General features: G+C 36.7%; 1 protein-coding gene across 1 annotated transcript in view; it reads right to left on the reverse strand.

Moving 5' to 3' along the window:
- RICTOR (RPTOR independent companion of MTOR complex 2) overlaps positions 1-20251 on the reverse strand; it is a 75370-nt gene that overhangs the window by 13104 nt on the left and 42015 nt on the right. The window contains exons 16-31 of the mRNA XM_017823623.1: positions 19846-19946; positions 18189-18351; positions 17679-17780; positions 15477-15523; positions 14608-14743; positions 13840-14039; positions 12712-12838; positions 10367-10531; positions 9836-9912; positions 9637-9715; positions 8690-8799; positions 6477-6564; positions 5640-5732; positions 4723-4829; positions 3850-4079; positions 1148-2177 (exon numbers count right to left, since the gene is read on the reverse strand). Coding sequence (XP_017679112.1) covers positions 1148-2177; positions 3850-4079; positions 4723-4829; positions 5640-5732; positions 6477-6564; positions 8690-8799; positions 9637-9715; positions 9836-9912; positions 10367-10531; positions 12712-12838; positions 13840-14039; positions 14608-14743; positions 15477-15523; positions 17679-17780; positions 18189-18351; positions 19846-19946 — 2855 coding nt within the window. The remainder of the gene's footprint in view (positions 1-1147; positions 2178-3849; positions 4080-4722; positions 4830-5639; positions 5733-6476; positions 6565-8689; positions 8800-9636; positions 9716-9835; positions 9913-10366; positions 10532-12711; positions 12839-13839; positions 14040-14607; positions 14744-15476; positions 15524-17678; positions 17781-18188; positions 18352-19845; positions 19947-20251) is intronic.

Raw genomic sequence — 20251 nt, forward strand, 5'->3', positions numbered from 1 at the left:
GAAGCCCATGACAGAGCAAGGAACAGCACTTTCAATTTCCAGGACAGCACAGGTTAACTACTGAATCATTCTTAATTTAATCAACACACTCATGTCTAGTTCTAACATAACTGCACAAAGAGAGAAGAAATTATCTTTTATGGCATCTTTTCAGAAAGATGTGAAAATAGCAACAAATGAATGTTGCTCTTTATCAGCCAAAAATGCAGAGCAATAAGCAGGCACTGTATACACTCAGCTGGGTGTGAGGAGTGCAGCTCAGGGGCATTTGCTGATCTGTGCGATAAGCAGATGACGCATGTACTGGTAGCATCTCCGCCTTCTCTCATCTGAGAGATGAAGTTAAGGGAAGAACAGAGATAGAAAGTGTCTTTTCCTTTTCAACAGTAGTGCGAAAATCCAACACACGAGGTAAGATGATGTGAAAGGAAAAATCTGACACGAGGCCTTTCAAGTGAAAGTTGTTAAGCACTGACTGCTGCAGCTGGGAACAGTGTCAATGTCAAGAGCCAGACATCTTATGTAACTCTCTAATTAGTCTTCAGAACATCTAATATCACTCAAAAATAAAGAGGTGACACTGCCATCTAAAAATAAATGCTATGAGTAAATCTTTGCTCTGTTGCAGCTAGAGCCAAACTGACATTCCTATCAGTGGTACCAGTATCTCATCACTGGCCTCAATGCCACAGTGAACACAAATATAGCATACTGGCAGGAGTCCCTGTCCTAAAATCTCACCCAGTGACATCAAGAAAATTTGCTTCTTAAATACAGCTCTGACTTCAGGGGGAATTTGGTGTGTTTGCAACTTTAACAGTGTTAGCAGTGCAATTGCATTTTTATACTATGAAAAATAAAACAGGAAGGAAGTGATAAAAGGAAACATTTTCCTTTGCCACCAACAGCATTAAAGGGGCTAGGCAGAGCTGTGAAAGCCAGGTTTCTCTGACAGCACTTACAAAGTTGATCATTATTCTTCTATTTTTCTCCTAATACTGGTACTGCTGTCAGTGGAATTAGGAATCACCTTGCAACAACTGCCCCTTTTAGGCACAGATAGAAAGAAGTATTAGAAAGATACTTTTCTGATTTAACTGATTCTTACAGCACTGAAGTAAGAAATGAGCACATAATAATCTCTTACCGGCTTGGGGTTAGCCGAGAATCCAGGCTGCCAGACTTCATGGTAATGGTGTCAGTAAACAGCACATCTTTTGCTGGAGATGCTAGGGCTTCTGAGTGAGACAGTGAAGGATGCATCCTCTGCTGCTGCAGGCGCTTTAATGTAGCATAGCCAAAGGCATCTCGAGAACTCGTGTAGCTGAAGTTATAGTCAGCAAGACTTTTTATTGTAGCAAGTGAAGGAGCTTTAAGAGACTGGGCTCTTCGGGGAAGGGTATGAGAAGACCCTGGTGGTACCAGGGATACAGAGTTGGATTTTGAGAGAGGCAGGTGGTTAGACTGTGGTGTTGAACAGTGACTTGGTTTAACTGTTTTTGTGCTTACCACAGTACTCAAACTTCCACAGTCAGTATCTACGTTTGTAGTGTCCACACCTACAGTCTCCCTTGAAGGGCTGGAGCTCATTGAGCTTATGCCACTTGTTGTGGTATCTGTATTAAAACTTAAGCTACGACTCTTGAAATGTGTTTGTGTCGTACCATCTCCTATCAGCCTTTCTTTGCTTGTGTTTTCCCTATGAATTTCATTTCCAAGACCTTTTGGCAGCTTCAGATCATTTTCTCCAATACTTGGGGTACTATCAGTATCTTCTACGTGTTTACTTCCAACAAAAGAAGTTTCTAATCGTAAAGTCTGGATTTTTGGAACTCTGAAAACAGGGTTGAATTCTTCCCCAGCAGGAAAGTCTATGCTACCACTAGGTTCTGTTACTGTACGATTTCGCCTCAGGCCTGATTTACTGTCAGATGATGTCAGCTTTCCTCCTTTCGGATCACTGCTACTTCTGTGTTTTTTATTAGGTAGAGTAAGAGAGTTTAGAATGCGATTTTTCACAAGTCTACTAGAAGAAAAAAAAGGAAAGGGACTACGTTCTTTGTCCTTTGAAGGTCCAGGTCTGTCATAAAATATTTGTTCTGCATCTTCAGTAATATCTAGAAAGAATGTACTGGTGGAAGTACTACCAAAACGGTCATCCTCCATGATGAACATACCTGAAATTATACGAGACTTTGTCACTGCAAATGGACATTTCTTCAGAGTGTAGAAACTATGTTGCAAAATAGGAAGCCATTCTATAGAAGCTAAAGTGTGAATCTATGCAATTTACTGCTACTTTAATTCATAATTTTTTTCTGCATATTGTAGTGCAAATTAACTACTTGAGGAGTATCTGAGGTGAAGGTCTCACTGCTTCAAAAGAAAAGTCACGCCATCTTATTTCAGTGCAAATATCCACCTACTGGGATTACAACAGAAGTACTCCTTTAATGATATCTAAATATGATATACTTCTGGATTTGAATCCCAGCTACACATAGCAAAAATAAAACGCATTAGCTACTCGAAATACACAATGATTTAAATACAGCAATACTTTGTGTATGTATGTACACCTAAAGAATACATGAATCTATTTTCTAGAATATTCCTTTGACTACAGCCAAGTGTATCTTTATACCTAAGCACAGAGTTTTCTGCAGCATACTATAGCAACACTGATCTTGGTGCTTTTCTTCAAGTGTTTATTATGCCATACTCTTTTATGGAGTTTTCCAAAAGCTCTATATGCCTTTGCTAACCTGTTGTCTATCTCCCCATCAATCTTACCATCTGAGGAGATGAGGCTACCTAGGTAGGTAAACTGCTGGACTGATTTAAATAAACACTTGAAGAAAAGCACCAAGATCAGTGTTTACAGAGCCATAGTGTTGTCTACTCTCTTATACGGTTCCGAATCATGGGTCGTCTACCGCCACCACCTGCATCTCCTAGAACGCTTCCATCAACACTGTCTCCATTCAATCCTAAACATCCACTGGTCGGATTATGTGACCAATACATCTGTTCTAGAACAAGCAGCAGTCACAAGCATTGAGGCCACATTGCTGAGAATTCAGCTGTGCTGGGCAGGGCACGTCTCAAGGATGAAGGACCACCACCTCCCTAAGATCCTGCTTTACAGTGAACTTGCCTCCGGATGCCGCAAGAGAGGAGCCCCGAAGAAAAGATACAAGGACTCCCTGAAACAACATCTCAGCCTCGGCCATATTGATCATCATAACTGGTCTACTCTGGCCTCAAATCGAGAGGCCTGGAGACACACCATCTACAACACTGCTGTTTCTTTTGAGAACGCACGCAGGATCACTCTCGAGGAGAAAAGACAATGCAGAAAGAATCATGTCTTGCTGAATACACCTCCTAAGGAGTCTTTCTGCTGTGCCTTTTGCAATTGGATATGTCTATCTCGTATTGGCCTCATAAGTCACCAGCGTGCCTGTAACAAACGTGGATAGAGCCTTCCTAAATCTTCGTTCACGAAGCCTAGCCACGATATAGCAAACTGCCAAGACTTGACATAAAAAATTAATAACTTACCCTAATCTTAAAATTTCTTTCTTCTACACCAAATGTGAAGCTAAGATACTGCTTAATCCCTCTCACTTGTCTGCATCTCTCTGAATGCACATAACTGTCCTCTTGCTTGCACTCTTTTTACTGCACTATCAACTCTTTACTGCACTATCACCTTTACACCATTTGCCTGAACCTCATCCTGCCAGAAGGTTGGTAAGGACACCAAAATGCCATTTTATCATGGTTTGGGGCTTTTTTCCATTTGCTTTTCTTTTGTTTGCTTGTCTTGGTGTTCTGGTTACTTACTTGAAGGAGCAGATTCGCTTTCACTGTTGTGCCTAGAACTGGTGGACTCAGAGTTCAAGCTAAGAGTGCTGGGTATAGAAGAAAGTTCATTGCAGAGCTGCTCCATGTCATCAGGGACCACTGGCCAAGGCTGTCTACGACTGTGTCTTACTGCATCCCAGTTGTGATGCTTCAAAATGTCACATCCTTGTTTAGTTTTGGCTATTAGACCAAGCACGTAGACACAGGTTCTGTATTTAACGTACATATAGAAAAAAGAGCAACAATAATAGCATCTCATTTAACTAACCTTATTTCTCTCCTGAAAGTTTCAAAACAATTCAGCAGAAACTTCACAAAACTGCCAACTAGTATACTGTTAATTTTCATTTGTAAATCACTGGAAGCTTAAGAAATGCATTGAAGTATCTGAGAACTATTCAAAAATAAAAACTAATTCTCACAAGAGCCTTATTACATAAAGTAGAAAAGTACCTTTTGAAAAAAGGACAAACACTAATGCAATAGCAATATTAGGCAAGATACCATCTATTTATGCTTTTAAAGATTCAAAAAGATGTTCAATAAAAATAATGAAATGATAAATTAATTTTCACAGAGATAAGCAGCAAATATTTTATTTTTTTTAAAGAAAGGAGAAGAGTAGTATGTATCTTTTTTCATAGGTTTCATTTGTTTACTGCATTTTCTTTCAGACTTCTTATACAATTCTACTGTTACATCAAACTGAGATTGAGTATCAATCATCAGCGATTTTTAATAGGCGGTTTCCAACAAAGTCCAAAAATATACTCATGTAAACGAGGTAAAGCTATTTGAAAACTGATGGCAACTACCATCTGGAAATTTTATGCATAAATCAGATACACATACCCTCTAACAGACAGAACCTCACAATGTTGAGCAAGTGCCATTATATCCGGAATTACATTCTCCTCTTGAAGCAAGTTAAGACCCCAGTTTGATGATCCAATGTTGCCCTGGAATAAAATTTGTCAAGTAAGTTTTGATCTTGATGTGATCTGCAGCACTGTCAGTGTAAAACTTTGACATTTTTGTTTTTTGATAGAGTTTCAAACAATATCTTCTCAAAGCAATTACAAGATTTGAGCACCCTGTCTGCATCTTCTAGTTGTGCAAATCCAAAAAAAGGACTCAGCACACTATCTATAATACCTCAATCAGCTCACAGTTACAACTACTATGTATCCCTCACTTTACCACTTCTACTACACTCTGCAGTATGATCTGGGTTTATTCATTTTATATTCCTCTTACACAGCCATTTTATTACAAGAAAGAAGCAGGTGAACAGTTGAGGTGGCAAAGAAAATTTAGAAGTGTAGCTTGGATTCACACCAATAATAGGTTTTTGCCTGTCCCAAGTACCAGGCGTGTCATGACTGCCTATATTCTCATGCATCTACACTGGCAGCCAACTTTCTTCCGAAAATATGAGGGACTACCACAGTGAATACATTAAAATCAGACCACAGCAACTTGTAACTACTGGTTCCATACTAATATTGTTGCTACATATGGCAATGTGGAGGTTTTTTTGTTAAAAAGAAAAAAAGACAAAGTGATTATTAAAAAACTCAGAACAAAACAAGTGCAGTGAACCACTTTCAACTCAAAGTCCAGTTATGGTACAGATTCCAACTTGAAAAAAATCACATACTTTTTGACAAAAACCCTAATTCATTATTTATATGAAATTTTGCTTGGTTATTTCAGAACGAAGAGTCACAACTAAACAACTGCAAAAGGTTTGTAAATCTGTTACTAACCAAAGCCCAAAGGGCTGCTTTCAGCTGCTTAATTCCTTCCCATTTATCCAGCATTGGGGAACGAACAGTGTAACTTAGATCTGTAACAATACTCTGAAGGAGAAAAACAGAAGAAATTAAGTCAAAAATGAAAAGGAGATCTCAGTTAAACAGGTTCTCTTGCATTTATAGAAAAAGTTAAAGCACTTATTTAAAGCATGTACCCCAAGATGAACAGTGGTAATTCTGGAATTATAACCATAAATTAACAGCCATGATAATGCAAGAAGAAAATCTAAATGAAATCACTGATTGCATGACATTATTTCAGATTTTATAAAGATAAAAGATTAGTCAAACTAACACACTGGAATATATAAGTTTTCTCTTGAACTTTTCAATGATCATAATCAAGCCCACTTTGAAAGCAAATTTAAGTAATTATGAACTTAAGGTTTTTCTTTTTATATTTTCAGAATATTCAAAAGATTCTATTTCCTCACCTCCATATTTTTGCATGCTTAAAAGGATAGGCACAGTTTTACTGCACGTATATTTGTCAATATACAATTCGCAGAGGGTGAAAAATTTTTACCATTTATGAATTGCTTTCCATTCTAAGATTTTGCCAGTCATTTTAAGAAAAATGTTACAAGGTACTTTGCTGACATTTCAGCATCAGGAAGGAATTTAACATGAGATTAAATGGCAAACACTTTCACAACTTAATCAAGAACAACCTAATCAACTTATTTTGCAATGACCATTTAAATGCCATCTCTTTCAAGACATATTTAAAAAGGGTTACAGTGATGATCTTTAAAAATATTTTAAGTTATAAACAATTATTATCCTCACCTGGGACTCCAATAAATGGCAGCCTGTTTTATGGTGCACCAGCTGGCCGTAAAGGTGAACTGGCAGGTACACATGTGGTCGCTGCAATCTGGCAGAAAGAGAAATCATATGTAGGTTTCCCAGCACTTCTAATATTTTCTTTTAAAATAAATTACGCTGCAGCGTAATGCAATGAGTTACTCTTGATTTTTTTCAAATGAAGAGAATTCTTTAGAGGCATTTACAAAGGAATTGACTATTTTGAATGGAAAGGACCTAGTCCAACTGCCTGACCACTTCAGGGCTGACCAAAAGCTAAAACCCGTTACTAAGGGCACTGTCCAAAAGCCGCTTGAACACTGACAGACTTACGGCATCCACCACCTCTCTAGGAAGCCTGTTCCACTATGTGACCATTCAGAACCCTTGTGATAAAGAAATGATTCCTTATGTCCAGTTTGACCCTCCTCTGCTTCAGCTCTGAACCATTCCCATGAATCCTGTCACTGGATATCACGGAAAAGAGATCAGCATGTCCCTCTCCTTTCCCCTCCTCATAAAGTTGCAGAGAGCAATGAGATCATCCCTCAGGCTCCTTTTCTCCAAACTCGACAAATGCCTTTTAATAATTTCCAGTGTAACCTTATTCATAATTTTTCAGGAACCCAGTTTAGACTCATAGGTCTTCAGTTTTCTGGGTCTCCCCTTATGCCCTTCTTGCAAACTTGAATAACAGTTTCTAGTCAGCAGGGACTTCCCCAGGCTCCTAACACCTTTGATAGAGATGGGTCCTGTGACAACATCAACTAGCTCCCTCAGTACTCTGGAAGAAATCCCACCAGGCCTCATGGCTTTGTGAACATTCAGCTGATAACAGCTGGTCCCTTACAATTTTAGTGTCCACAAATGGAAAGTTACAGTTCCCATACTTGTGGACCTCCAACTCGCGACCAAGGTCTATCAATATTGCTACAGACTGAGACAAAAACCACTGAATATCCCTGTTTTTCCTTCATCCCTACAAGTCAGGTGACCATCTTCGAAAAGTATTGATCCAATGTTTTCTTCTGAGCTACTCTTGCCACTAATGCACTTAAAAAAGCCTTTCTTATTGTATGACAGAACACTGGTCAGTTTCAGTCCCGAATGAGCTCTGGCCTTTTGTGCCTGCTTACGTGAATCACAGCTTTATAATCTTCCTGTGAAGCCTGACCTTGCTTCTAGAGATAATTTCATTTTCTTTTCCTCTTGAGCTCCATGAAGAGTTCCCTGTTCAGCCAAGGTGATCTTCTGCCCTGCTTGCTTCACTTACAACACAATGGAATTGTCTGCTCCTGTGCTTCTAAAATGCAGTTCTTACACAGACCAGCACTCATGGAGTCCTGGGCCCTCAAAAGCTCAAAAGGGTACTCTGCTAAATAGCTCTCTTGAAGTTCCAGGCAGCAGCTCTGCTGTCCCTTTTTTCACTACACTGAAAATTCTCAACTCAACCATGTCATGATCTTTGTGCCAAGACCATCACATCTCCCGCAAGTCCTCCTGTATTCACAAACAGCAAGTCTAGGAGGGCATCTTTCCTAGCTGGCTCACTGAGTACCTGTGTCAAGAAGGTATTTCCTACAGACTTTGAGAATTTCCAAGCTTGGTTGTTACTGCAGTATGATATTCACAGTTGATGCCTGGGAAGTTGAAGTCTTGTGTAAGAAGCCCATAAGAACAAGATCCAGAAATTTCTCCTAACTGCCTATTGAATGACTCATCAGTGCTAACATCCTGGCTGAGCAATCAGTAGCAGACACCCACTACATCTCCTTTATTTCCCATCCCCTTAATCCTACCCATAGGCTCTCAATCACATCATCACTAATTGTATAATCAGATCTCTTCCTTATATATAGGGTGACGCATCCATCTGCTCTGCACCCTGTATATCCCTCCTGAACAACCTGTAGCCCACCATCCCAGCACTCCAATCATGGGGCTCATTCCACCAAGTCTTGCTAATACCATTGATATTAAAGCTCTGGGAACTGACCAGCACTTCCAGTTCATCCTGTTTGTTTCTTCTACCATGTTGTAGAAGCATTTCAGATAAGCTCCTGAGACCTCTGTGTTCCCAGGAGCAGTGTAAACTGAAACCCTGTCGGTATGCCCCTCCTTCATACATTCGAGTTTACAGTTTTCTTGGTCAGTCCCACCAACTTATGCCTCAAGACTCACTTTCCCAAACTTACCTTTGGTTGCTCCGACGAACGTAGTTATCACCATCAACAGGTTTGCGGTATGTTGTAAGTGCTTCATTAAGTTGTTCTTCAATCAATTCAACGTACTTTAGGTTATATTCCTATAGGAAGACAAAGGTTGACACAATACATTTAGTGGTTTATGGTCTTATAGCATGATACTTTATAAGGAAGAAATAATTAAAATGCTTCTTAAGGCTGGTTGAATTTTTTTATAATTTGAAGATGGGGCTTACCAAAATTAATGCACTTCATACATACAATGAGTTTGCAGAGTCAACAACTGATTCCATAACCATTTCAGTGAATTTGTTAAAAAAAGGAAGAAAATACTTCACATCTGACAAACTCAAATAATCTCAATAGACCACCACACATTTCAGCACTCCTTGAGAACTGACAGTTAAACTAGTAAAAAAAATTGCCAATGGGAATGAGACCAACCACTTATAAACAATTACAAAAACAAAGTAGGGTCTGGAGAGTTTTATTCAAGTTATGGCAATTACGAATTTTTAATGGTCTTGTGTTCCTCTTTACTTCCTAAGAGAGTAAAGCAATTCTATCTTTGTGAGCTCCACATTTAACTATAATTAGCAATAACCAGAGGTAACAGCTATCTTGAAAAGTGGCATTCCTTTGCACACTCCACTAGATAAGACCTTACAAACCAACCTCTTTTAGGAAGTCACTACACTCTGAAATATTTGCTGAAATAAAGGCCTTGGTAAATCAAAAGCCCACAGGTACAGAGGACCTACGCAACTCTAAGTCCCTGTCAACCTTTTTCAGCAAAACCGTTAAGTCACTGAGGCAATAAATATATTAGTCAGGCACATACATTAATATACAATATTTTTAAGGATCTCTGACTGCCTAAACCCACATTCACACCATTCCCCCTCCTGATATCAAGCACACTTTCTTCTTAGCATTACCTTTTGCCACTTTTCCATCTGTTTTGTTACATAACCTCTTTCATTTAGATAAGAAAATCCCTTTGGGATGGACAGAAATCTGTAAAATAACATCAGACAGTTACTACTCTACTTTAAAAAAAAAATCACGCAATTTGAATAAAAAGGAACACTTATTTGTTTTCACGGTGTGAAGTCAAACACAGTATTCAACATTTACCTTAGGAGTAGAAGCAAACCCTTGTCACCAAGATGAGAAAGAGCTGGTTTCATTTGGATAAGGGCATGAAGATTGGCCTAAAATAATTAAGAACACATAAGGAGTATTTGAGCACTATGTTATTCTGAAAACTACAATAACTACATCAATCCGCCAGCAATGAAGTAGCAGGTTTTTCACAACAGGAAGTATTAAACAGCACCAAATGTATCCTGATATTACCAATTTTAGGTACCTTTTGTCATTAAATATATATTACGTCACAAAAAATATCATTAACAAAACAGCTGAATTTGTTGCAGTTCTTATTTAAAATACACAGACTCCAGAAGTCTGCATTTTCCTGTCAATCATACTGCAGTGTTTTCATCAAAGGGGTCTATAAACTATTACAAGTCCATCAATGACAACCAAGAAAGGCAACCATAAGTAGCTTCTTACATATTTTTACTTTGCTACCAGGGAAAGGGGTAGGGAACAGACTTAAGAGTACCATACCAAAAAGAGGTCAAAAAGGGAAAGGATGCTCACCTTGTCTTCACATGCCTCATCTAGAATATCAAGTGCCTCAGAAGAAATAGTTTTATTTTTATCATGTAACTGGGTCACCAGTAACTCAATCCCCCAGTTGCTGAAGAACTCTACATTAGCTCTCAGCAATACTCGTAAGTGTTTTGTTGCATACAACCTGCAGCTCTGCAAAGCAAGGAAAATGCTTTCTTGAATGGAAGAAAAACAGTTAATGCAGTTAAATAGTTTCTACCTTTTACAAAGACATTTCAATTACCATATCTTGTAGCAAGCAGCTGTGATGAACACCTTATCTATTAAAATTACAGTTTATTAGAGCTATTTCTATCTTATCAAATAGGAAAATCAAGTCTGAAATCACAAGTTAATTGGTCACTGTGAGTCTGCTTGGAAAGCCCTTATGTGAGAGCATCATACAAAGTCATCAGAATTAGCAACAGAACTTGCAAGTGGCCAGTGCAACAAGTCTGCAATTTTTGCAGATGACTTTTAAAATCAAATACTAAAACCTCTGGGGAACTTATCTTTATAAATTTTGATTTCCTTCCTGAAATACTTGGTCTTCCAAACTTCTTAGAAAACCTACTATGAGTTTCTCCAAGTGACAGCATAACCAACCAAGTACCCTGTCAATTTCTGTACTGCTGTTCAAAACTTACTGAATAAACAGCATAAATTGATCAGTTTATCTGTTCAGTGTGGAGAAGAGGGTAAAAACCAGAGAGGGGAAGGCCAGTATTGCCTTCCAGATGAAGGAAAATACTGAAATGTTTTTACTTTTGATGGGAATGAACAGGAAAACCAGTGCAGAGGACATCTCTTTTCCTCATGCATGAACTACATGAAAAACATAGATAAAGCTCTAATCTGTCAGAAGGTTCTTACTTTTACTATTACAGGGCTTTAAGACCCCTAGAAATGATGAAGCAAGTCAGAAGTCACTGCTCATCTGACTACACACAGCGGAGCATAGATACCAGTAGATGTAGGGTAATTCTCCCTCTCCCAGCCACCTATAAGGATAAAATTTGAGGTCATGAACTGCAGCACCTGAGGACACACTGGCTACTCTGCTATTTCTACCATGAACTGGCAGAAAGGCAGCTGAGGCAGCAATAATTTGTTTTAGCATGAATGACCAAAGCACATCTGAAAGTAGGTTAAGACATGCTTCTCCTTCACTGATCTGTAAGGATATTGCTCTGTAAATGTTTTTGTTGTATACAGTCACCCCAAAATGCTACTCTCCCCTTCTTATTTCAAGTTGACAAGAGAAACTAATCTTTATTGTTTGGAGACACTCTCAGGGAATTAAAACTTCTGAAAGAAACAAACCTACTGGAGATTGTCTTTCCCCCTTCCTAAATATAGCTTTTCAGAAATTATGTCAACTCCCATATATTTTTATTGCTTTTAAACTGAACTGAGAACCCAATTAAAAAAACTGTAGTCAGTAAGGAGCCTCACCCTCTTCTTTCAATGAGTCACCCTTCAACCTCAACTATCTTCATTACTTTCAGATTCCACTCTTTATCCATAAGAATCATCTTATCTTTGACAGGCTCAGAGAAATATCCTGAATTCCCTTCCCTCTCTTCCAAAACACCATGAGACACTTAAAGGTAGCACTTTATTCTTTCTCATATCCACTCTAGAATACATTCTGTCTGTTCAGGTGACAGAAACAACCCCCCCTTAAGTAATGAATGTTTTCCTAGTAATATTTCAACTTACTAATTGTCATTTCCCTGACATCAACGCTTGCTTGTCTAATAATATTACACCTTAAAAGTTCAAGAGTCTCCTCTCCCAAGTCCATGTAATTCTATTTTATTCCCACTCAATTTCTTTGATTCAAGAGAACAAATCCCAGTGACTATTTCTGGACAACCCCTCATTCCAGGAGCTACAGCTTCTGCTCAGTTCCACCACATTGAGTAACCTCAATTATTACTAAAACAGTATCTACTACCAGACGGTTAACCTTCTTAGTAGTGCTAGAAATACAGATTTCTGTTTGTGATAACAATGCCTTCACAATTAACTTAGGATGTCCACTGACCTAGACAATAATGTTACACTTAGTTTATACATACTGAGACTTTAACCCCCTTCACACACAAGAGAAACCTCTAATTGAATGACTTTTCTTGAGCACAAATACAATATAGGGTGTGAAGTTCACAACAAATTCAAAAGCTAGACGAGTAGGAGTTTCATTTCCCAGAATACAAAAATAAAAACCTTCCTGTATATATAATAGCTTAAAAATAAAGTCATACACCTTGAATAACAAAATAAATGTCTAATGGCATCTAAAGGAACATACGTTGAACTGAACTTACATCAGTAGCTGCTGTCAGGATTTTAGAAAGGATGACTCTTGCCAATCCATCTCTGCTATAATCCAGACTAGAAACAGTCAATTTTAACAAGTGATCCTGGTTCTTCAAAGAACAAAGGTTAAGAAGACTGGAGGCAGAAAAGGGAGGAAGAATAAAATTAGTACTTGAACTCACTCAAACCTGTTTATTTATTCAAGCAATAATTTAAACTTAAGCACTTTGAATTATCCTTCCATATGAGGTATAATCACAAAATTCATTATCATATGAAATGGAGTATCTATAAACTGTTATAGATGTAAAGTCAAATGAGGACAAAATAATGCACTGAACTGTAAGGGGGTAGGGTAAACCCCAAACTAACATTTTTCTGTAACTGCTCTGTAAAAATTTTGTCAGCATACTTAGTGATTATGAGTATAGAAATTGTTCATGAAGCTCTGTGAACAATTCTTCATTATGAAACGCTGTGTATAAAGTTTGCCATAAAGTTAGTCCTATTAACTGTCTAGATTTTATTGTAAATCAGGTTTTCTGAAGGCAGTAAAAAGCTTGCTTTCTAATAATCAACAAAACCAACTTAGAAAAAAATGGAGTACATCCAAACACCTGCATTTCTGCTTGTATTTTACTATATTTAAATAAACTGGTATTAGTCACTAACCAATTCATTCCCAAAGGAAGGTAAGTTTATCTGTACATGAACAAAATTTTGAACTTCAGAACTTCACTCAAGTATAATGGACTGGGCATTAAGTACAACACATATCAACACGTTTCACAAACAGTATGATGCACATCAGTTTTTGGTGGTTTGTGTGTTTTAGGTTTTGTTTGTCTTTATTTCCCTACCCCTGTCTTTTCAGTACTCTATAATCCTTCCTGAGACTGATCTCTGTCAGACAGGTGTGGATAGGAAAAAATAAGCTGCTTATGCCACAATCATATCTATCTGTTTATTATGACAGACCAAAAGATCCCTTCTTAAAAAAAAAGGGGGGATCTTTACCTGCAAGTAAACCAAAATAACTTCAGAGTTCCCAGCTTTCCAGATGGCCTGATGCACAGTTTACAATTTTCATAACTCTTACAGAGCAAGCACAGTTCAAACAGGATAAAAACACTCACCACTGAAACACATTACATTTTTCAAGCATTTTCACTCCGTGAGGGTGACAAGATAAAGTACCAAAAAACAGAAAGTAGTGCTGGCTAAGGGTATTTAGTAACCCATTATTTTGAAGACTACGTTCAGGTTTCATTCCCGATGAAGAGTTGAGCCAATGTACAATATCTTTAACCAATTCTTCCAGGTAACCTTGTCCATCCTAAAAAAACAAAGAGGAGTAACATCTGTAAGTAACAGAACTGCGTCTCTTTTCTGTACTGAAACCCATAATTTCAAATTTCTTAAAATGTACAAGCACAACACAGACACAAAATGGAAATGCAGGCTGGTAATCAATTCAGACTACAGAAGAAGGTTCAAGGCAAATAAAAGGAGTTAAGCTTGGAGGTATTTTAGGAACTAATTCTTTCTTTCCAGTAAAAGGGAAAAGTATTATTCTATGATGTTTTCCTCTGACTTGAGGCATAAAAGTCTTTAGCACAAAAGAAGAAAGGACGTAGAAAAGGAAGGCTATACATAGCAAAAATAATACAAAAATTCCTCCAAACTCTAAGTTGCATTTAACAAAGCTGTTTTTAATAAAACTTCTACATAATCACAGTCATCCTTCTCAGTATTTTATATTGTATTTCTTATTTACACTGGTCACTTTAGATTTAAGATCCCAAGTCTCAGAAGCCTTTACCAAAAATTAAGGTTTTTACTCTAAGTGGCACACAGCAAGACTATTCATTCTACCTCCAGTCCTGTAGCTGAAAATATATTACCTCTTCTGATTCAAGAAGAAATTCAGTAAACTGACAGCCCACGACAGTGAGCTGCTTTGCCTTGGCATAGTCCAGATCCAGGTTGGCATAGAGTTTGCTGCTAGGCTTGTAAAAATACAGCAATCTCCTTACAAACCTACAGAAAGTAAAAAAGAATTTGCTATTTTTCAGTATGACAAGGACAGTCTCACAAGACACAGTAATGCTGGGAGAAAAAACAGGTTATCATTAAATTGGTTTATTGGCAATAAATTTTCAAAATCTGTTAGAAGAGTAGCAGGTAACAGCAATGAGTTTATCCAGACGACATCAGAGATGCTGCTGTACTGTGTTTTATAAAGGGCTGTCTAAACCATTACTTAATATAAGCAAAGGAATTTAAAATCTCTATGCTCTTAGGAGACATAGCTCCCCTCTCATTCTCATGCTTATAATTTATTCTGCTGTAATACATCCTGTGGCAAGTTTCAAAGACTATATTATCTAGACTAACAAAGAGCTAAAAAAGAATCTTGCAACCTGAGTTTTCTCCAGCTATAACAGTTAATGCTACCATAAAAAACACGATTTTGTGTTCTGACAGGAAATGGTCTTATTCATTCAGCAACAGCATTTTCATTCACCTAACTTAACCATTTTTGAAACATAACACAATGATTGCAAACACAGACTCTCACTTTTTGAAATCACAGTAAGCAATGTAGCTTGAGTTTTGCTTCACATGAATAAATTTTCAGTAGAGATTCTCTGCCTATCTATAGATTAAGTTTTAGAAATGTGATATATCCAAGAAATATTTTATTGCAATAGTAAAAACCATTTTTTTCAAATTTCTTTCTTCAAAGGAAGTCTAAATAATTTTTACATACCTGTGCAACTGTTCATCTTTATAGTTCCTTAGATTTATATTTGGCCACTAGAAAAACAGCAAATATAGCATTATATGAAACTTGTCCTTAATTAGTCACTAGAATTCATGTACTTCTATCAGTCATATTTACCTAATTAGAAATACAAGTTTCCTTGCACCTAACGTTACATCTGTAAAAAGCACTTATTTTATTGAAAAGCACACACTTCCTGCTTCAAGAACTGTTTAATTTTTTCTAGAGGAGGACAAGGAATGTTGGTCACATGCTACATGTACGAGGCCACAATTCTAATGAAAACAGAAAACCATGAAAAGCTGATGAAAAATAAATAATTTTGCTCAGTTTTTTCTCTGCAAATAAAAAAATCTGATATGCATAATAGGGAAATAATTTTTGGGTTGTTGTTTCCAATATTTGTAAGATTTGTTTTAAAAATAAACATTATTCTGTTCTAGCTCACTTAAATTTTGCTTATTAAAACAAAATTTAAACTCCCCTGTTGACACTTTGTAAGATGCATTAAGACATAAAATGCACTAGTCAATGATCAGTAAAACTGACTACAATAATAGTGTCAGATACAGATGAGGTTGACACTTTTGTCTAAGCTCTTTTAGCAGCTTACACAGCAACCTGGGCAAGTAAAAAATGCAGTAAGGGACCACATGAGATGCACATAGTGAGGTGGTTAGAGAGCTAATGCTCCACAAATGTAAGAGGCAGGTGAGTAGCCACATGAGATAGCAGATTCGGAACACTAGAATGTGGATCCTGCTTGTCTAAGGACTAAAGATGGATCATTCTGATAACATTATCTCAGTTTATGCTGGTGCTGTGCAGTTTAACAGGAACAGAAGTGGTTAAAAGTGAACCAGAAAACACATACACTTCTCATTCTGTAAGAACTCCCCAGTTTTGAGACATTAGCAACTGTTTGACAGAACACTAGAAAATACATTGCTGGGGGGGTCTGATATAGCAGAAAAATTGACCATTTGGTGCAAACTGCAGTTCAATAAAACTCAAACACCTGAACTAAATAAAACTTCCACTGTCAAAGTACCATATAGACTAATTAACAGTGAGGTTCTGAAAAACAGTTTCCTGATAATATCTTTAATACTGAATCAAAGGTAAAAATATCTACAACTAATAATAATAGGTATCTAGTAACCCAGTAAATCTAATAATTGCTGTAAAAAAAGCCTGGAAATCTGATGGAGCAAAGCTACTGTCATATACATATTCAGGTCTTTATACCAGAAAGATTCTTGCTCTTTCAAGTTTATCGGTCCCTGAAAGAAAGGCACAGAAATACTTAATTTCTTTTATTTTTTAAAAAAACAAATGAACAACACAAAAAAACCCCCACAAGCCCCCACATAATCTTGATTATGATTGTTACCATTAATCCTTTTTTGTACTTTCACCGTCTTCATATCAACACAGTACAGACAGTAAGAAAATGTTACTCAGCTGAAGGATGGCTTTGATGCACAGAATGACAGGAGCTATTTTGGTTTGAACTATACTGAGTACTCAGAGTTTTCTTACTCAAAGAAAGCAAATTTTCCGCTTACAAAAAGAGGCAGTATCTTAAAACCTGTGCATTAAATATATTTAAAATAATGCCCCCCCCTCAGGTATTACCTTTATGTTGTAAAACCAAAGTAATTTCGTAATTAACCTGATGCTACAGGAGTATTTGTATTAGTTCAAAACATTCGATGAGGCTGCATATCCAGTTTTGATATGTGGTTCAGTCTAAGCATCTAAAGTTTGATCTAGAATCCATCTCTGGCTTTAACTTTCAGCTCATATAATTTAAAAATCTGCTATGGAACAAAATAAGGCAGTATCCCTCTGCAGTCTAAAGTACAAGCAGCTTTAAAGACAATATAGCTAACTCTGTAAACATGAATTCTATACAAATAAAGATATATAACATTTAACACATGCTTATTAAGAAAACTTGTGAATTTATCTGTAGTGTATTTTTTAATACAGTTTTGAATACAAAGAGACTACATCAGCACTGATTAAACCTATGAGATCCTAATTTTCCCAAATAAAATAGATTATTGGATGTACTACAGAATTAATATTAGAAAGTCAAAGCTCTGATGTGAAACAGAGACTTTTTCCCAAACATTTCCAAAATATTTCTTCAAAATATTATCATGCTCTTTGTAAGCTCACCTTCAGTATGGTCCCTATTAGATTCCAATTCCAGTCAAGGTTCTCTTTGTGATTGAGAACCTGGCTGTCTCGAAGATTCATGATGAGTGCTTCTTCTGTATCCTGGAATACAGACACAAAAAGCTACAATAAGTTTCCTAACATTAATTTTTTAGTCTTGTCACATGATATACTTACTGTTCATGTCACAATCATTAAAAGGGCAATGTTTCACAATAATTTTCATTTGAAGTTAAATTGTATGGTTATAGTACTGCATTAAGAATCTAAAAGTAAGAGATCGCAACTAGTCTCAAAAATCATTAAAAATTACTGGAGTTTTGCACATCAATGCCTGGAAATATAATATAGTATCTACAAGTACCCAAAAGATAAAACAGATTAAAAAAAATACTACGAAGAAATCACATAAATGACTCAATTAAATAAATGAAGGCTGGGTGAGGGCAGGATCCAAGTCTCCAAAATACAATCTCAAATTCATTTTTGAATAATGAATAATGGTAATACCTTTAAAATAAAGATGTCTTTCTGTACACGGTACTGATCCCTTTTTTGGTGTGTTGAGATTGCTTTCTGAATAATATGATCTAAATGAAGGCTGTAAGGTTTAGGTCCTCTTTTCTTCATCTCATGAAAACGCTTTAAGCAGTTGAGTGCTGCACTTGCTCGTCTAAGAGAAAAAAAAATACCATAATTGGTATTTGACAACTGTTATCAAACTAAAGAGCACCACTATCTCTTGAGTAAACAGCTCAAGAAAAACTTGACCAACAATTCAGAAGCAAAGAAAGTTATTTTCTTGAGACAAGTTTTCATATACCTGTAAGCCTCAGTCTCACACTGAAACTATACAGAAAACTATCTTTCAGAGCCTCTGAAGTATGACCCTTATGGATAACTTTTCTTCTACTCAGCAAGTAGTGGTGTCTGTCACAGCTCACAGAAGGTATCGTAAAGTTTGAAGTTGATTTACATTGTGAGATGGCACAGTAGATCAATATTCTGCTGTTTGACAGCTGAGGGGGTTAGCTTCAACTTAGAGTAACCAAGTTTTTCTCTTACATTCTATTACTTCCCTCGTCCCTTGAGGGTGGCAGGACTATCAATAGTGCGCTTCCTGCTCCTATATCTAAACAATTCAGCAGCAGCATGTAACAAGGGTTACAGGAAAAGATAGGAAGTATCAGAAATGACAGCTGACAAGGGCAAGAACAGTTAATTACAAAATAGTGGTAGCAGAAAAAAAAACCCACCTGCTGAGCAAATAAAAATAAGGAAGTCTAAAAATGAGAACTTAACTCTATCTTCCTTCCCCATAAACAACAATTTTTGAAGTATAGAAGAGTGCTTTTTTTTTTGTTTTCAAACAAATACCTTTGAATTTGGTCACTTATCTAAATTATGCAAATTCAATCAGTAACAGGAATTACAGTTTTTCAACGTATGAAACAACGCAGTGTTGACCAATATCAAGATCCCAAAATAAAAAGTACCACTTCTATAAATCACTTTCTTCCAACTGAAATGGGAATTCTTACTGCTCTACCAGGTATGTCCACAAATGCCAAAAAGCAAATGAACCGAAGGTAATCCACAAGCATATCTCTTCTGCTTTTCATCCTTCCTCTCATCCCATAGCTTTGACCACCTGAAATATCCTCTGATGAAGTTTTTCAGATATGCCTTTTTTGAAAACTAACGGTGCTTTTGCATATCAAAATCTTCTAGTGACAGATATGAAATCTTCAAATCTAAAAAGCAGAAGAGCACTACACTTTTAGGAAGCACTCTACAAGTAGCATTTATCATTTCACAGTAGCAGTTTGGAAACATTCTGTAATTTATCACTAACAACAGAATGAAAGATAAAACAGAACTTTATGATATTTATCAGAATAACAATCTGACAGGACACATGGAAGAGTAATTAACAAAAGAGTAATTAACAAAAATATTTCCTAATAGCAAAACCCCAACACACTCAGCTTGTCTTCTACAAAAAAAAGCAACTAAGGATACTGAGTTGAAGAAATACCAATTAAAGATGTGAATCTATCAAATTATTTGACTTCTTTCATTAGGAGGTTTAAATTGTGTAAAGGACCCAGAAGATGGCATTTTGTGACAGAGCTTTATCCTTTTAAATGTAACTTAGAATTCTTACAGTCTCTTCTCTTTCATGATGTCAAAAGATGCTGCCATATTCATCAGTGTTGGCAAGCAGTGTAAGTGATGGCTGTGAGAATGAGGAAGAATTGTGTTTGCCTAAAAAAAAACCAAACAAAAAAAGACCAGTTAGAATAACTTATTATAACAATTTCAGCCATCTCTTTAGGATCAACATTTGAAGAATCTACCACTTTTCACAAGACTTTCAGAAAATCATGACAATGAAACTACCTTTCACTTAATGTCAGAGCATATTACACATACAATTTCGAATTTGTGATCTAACTGATCAATCTCAAATACACTTGAAAGTAACTTAGGACAATTTCAGATTTCAGAAGTTTATGATCCATATTGTTTGCACTGGTGGTTTTTTAAGTGTTAACACGCGAAAACTTGCA

The sequence above is a fragment of the Lepidothrix coronata genome, unplaced genomic scaffold, assembly GCF_001604755.1.
Source record: "Lepidothrix coronata isolate B3197 unplaced genomic scaffold, Lepidothrix_coronata-1.0 Scaffold104, whole genome shotgun sequence".
Classification (NCBI taxonomy): domain Eukaryota; kingdom Metazoa; phylum Chordata; class Aves; order Passeriformes; family Pipridae; genus Lepidothrix; species Lepidothrix coronata.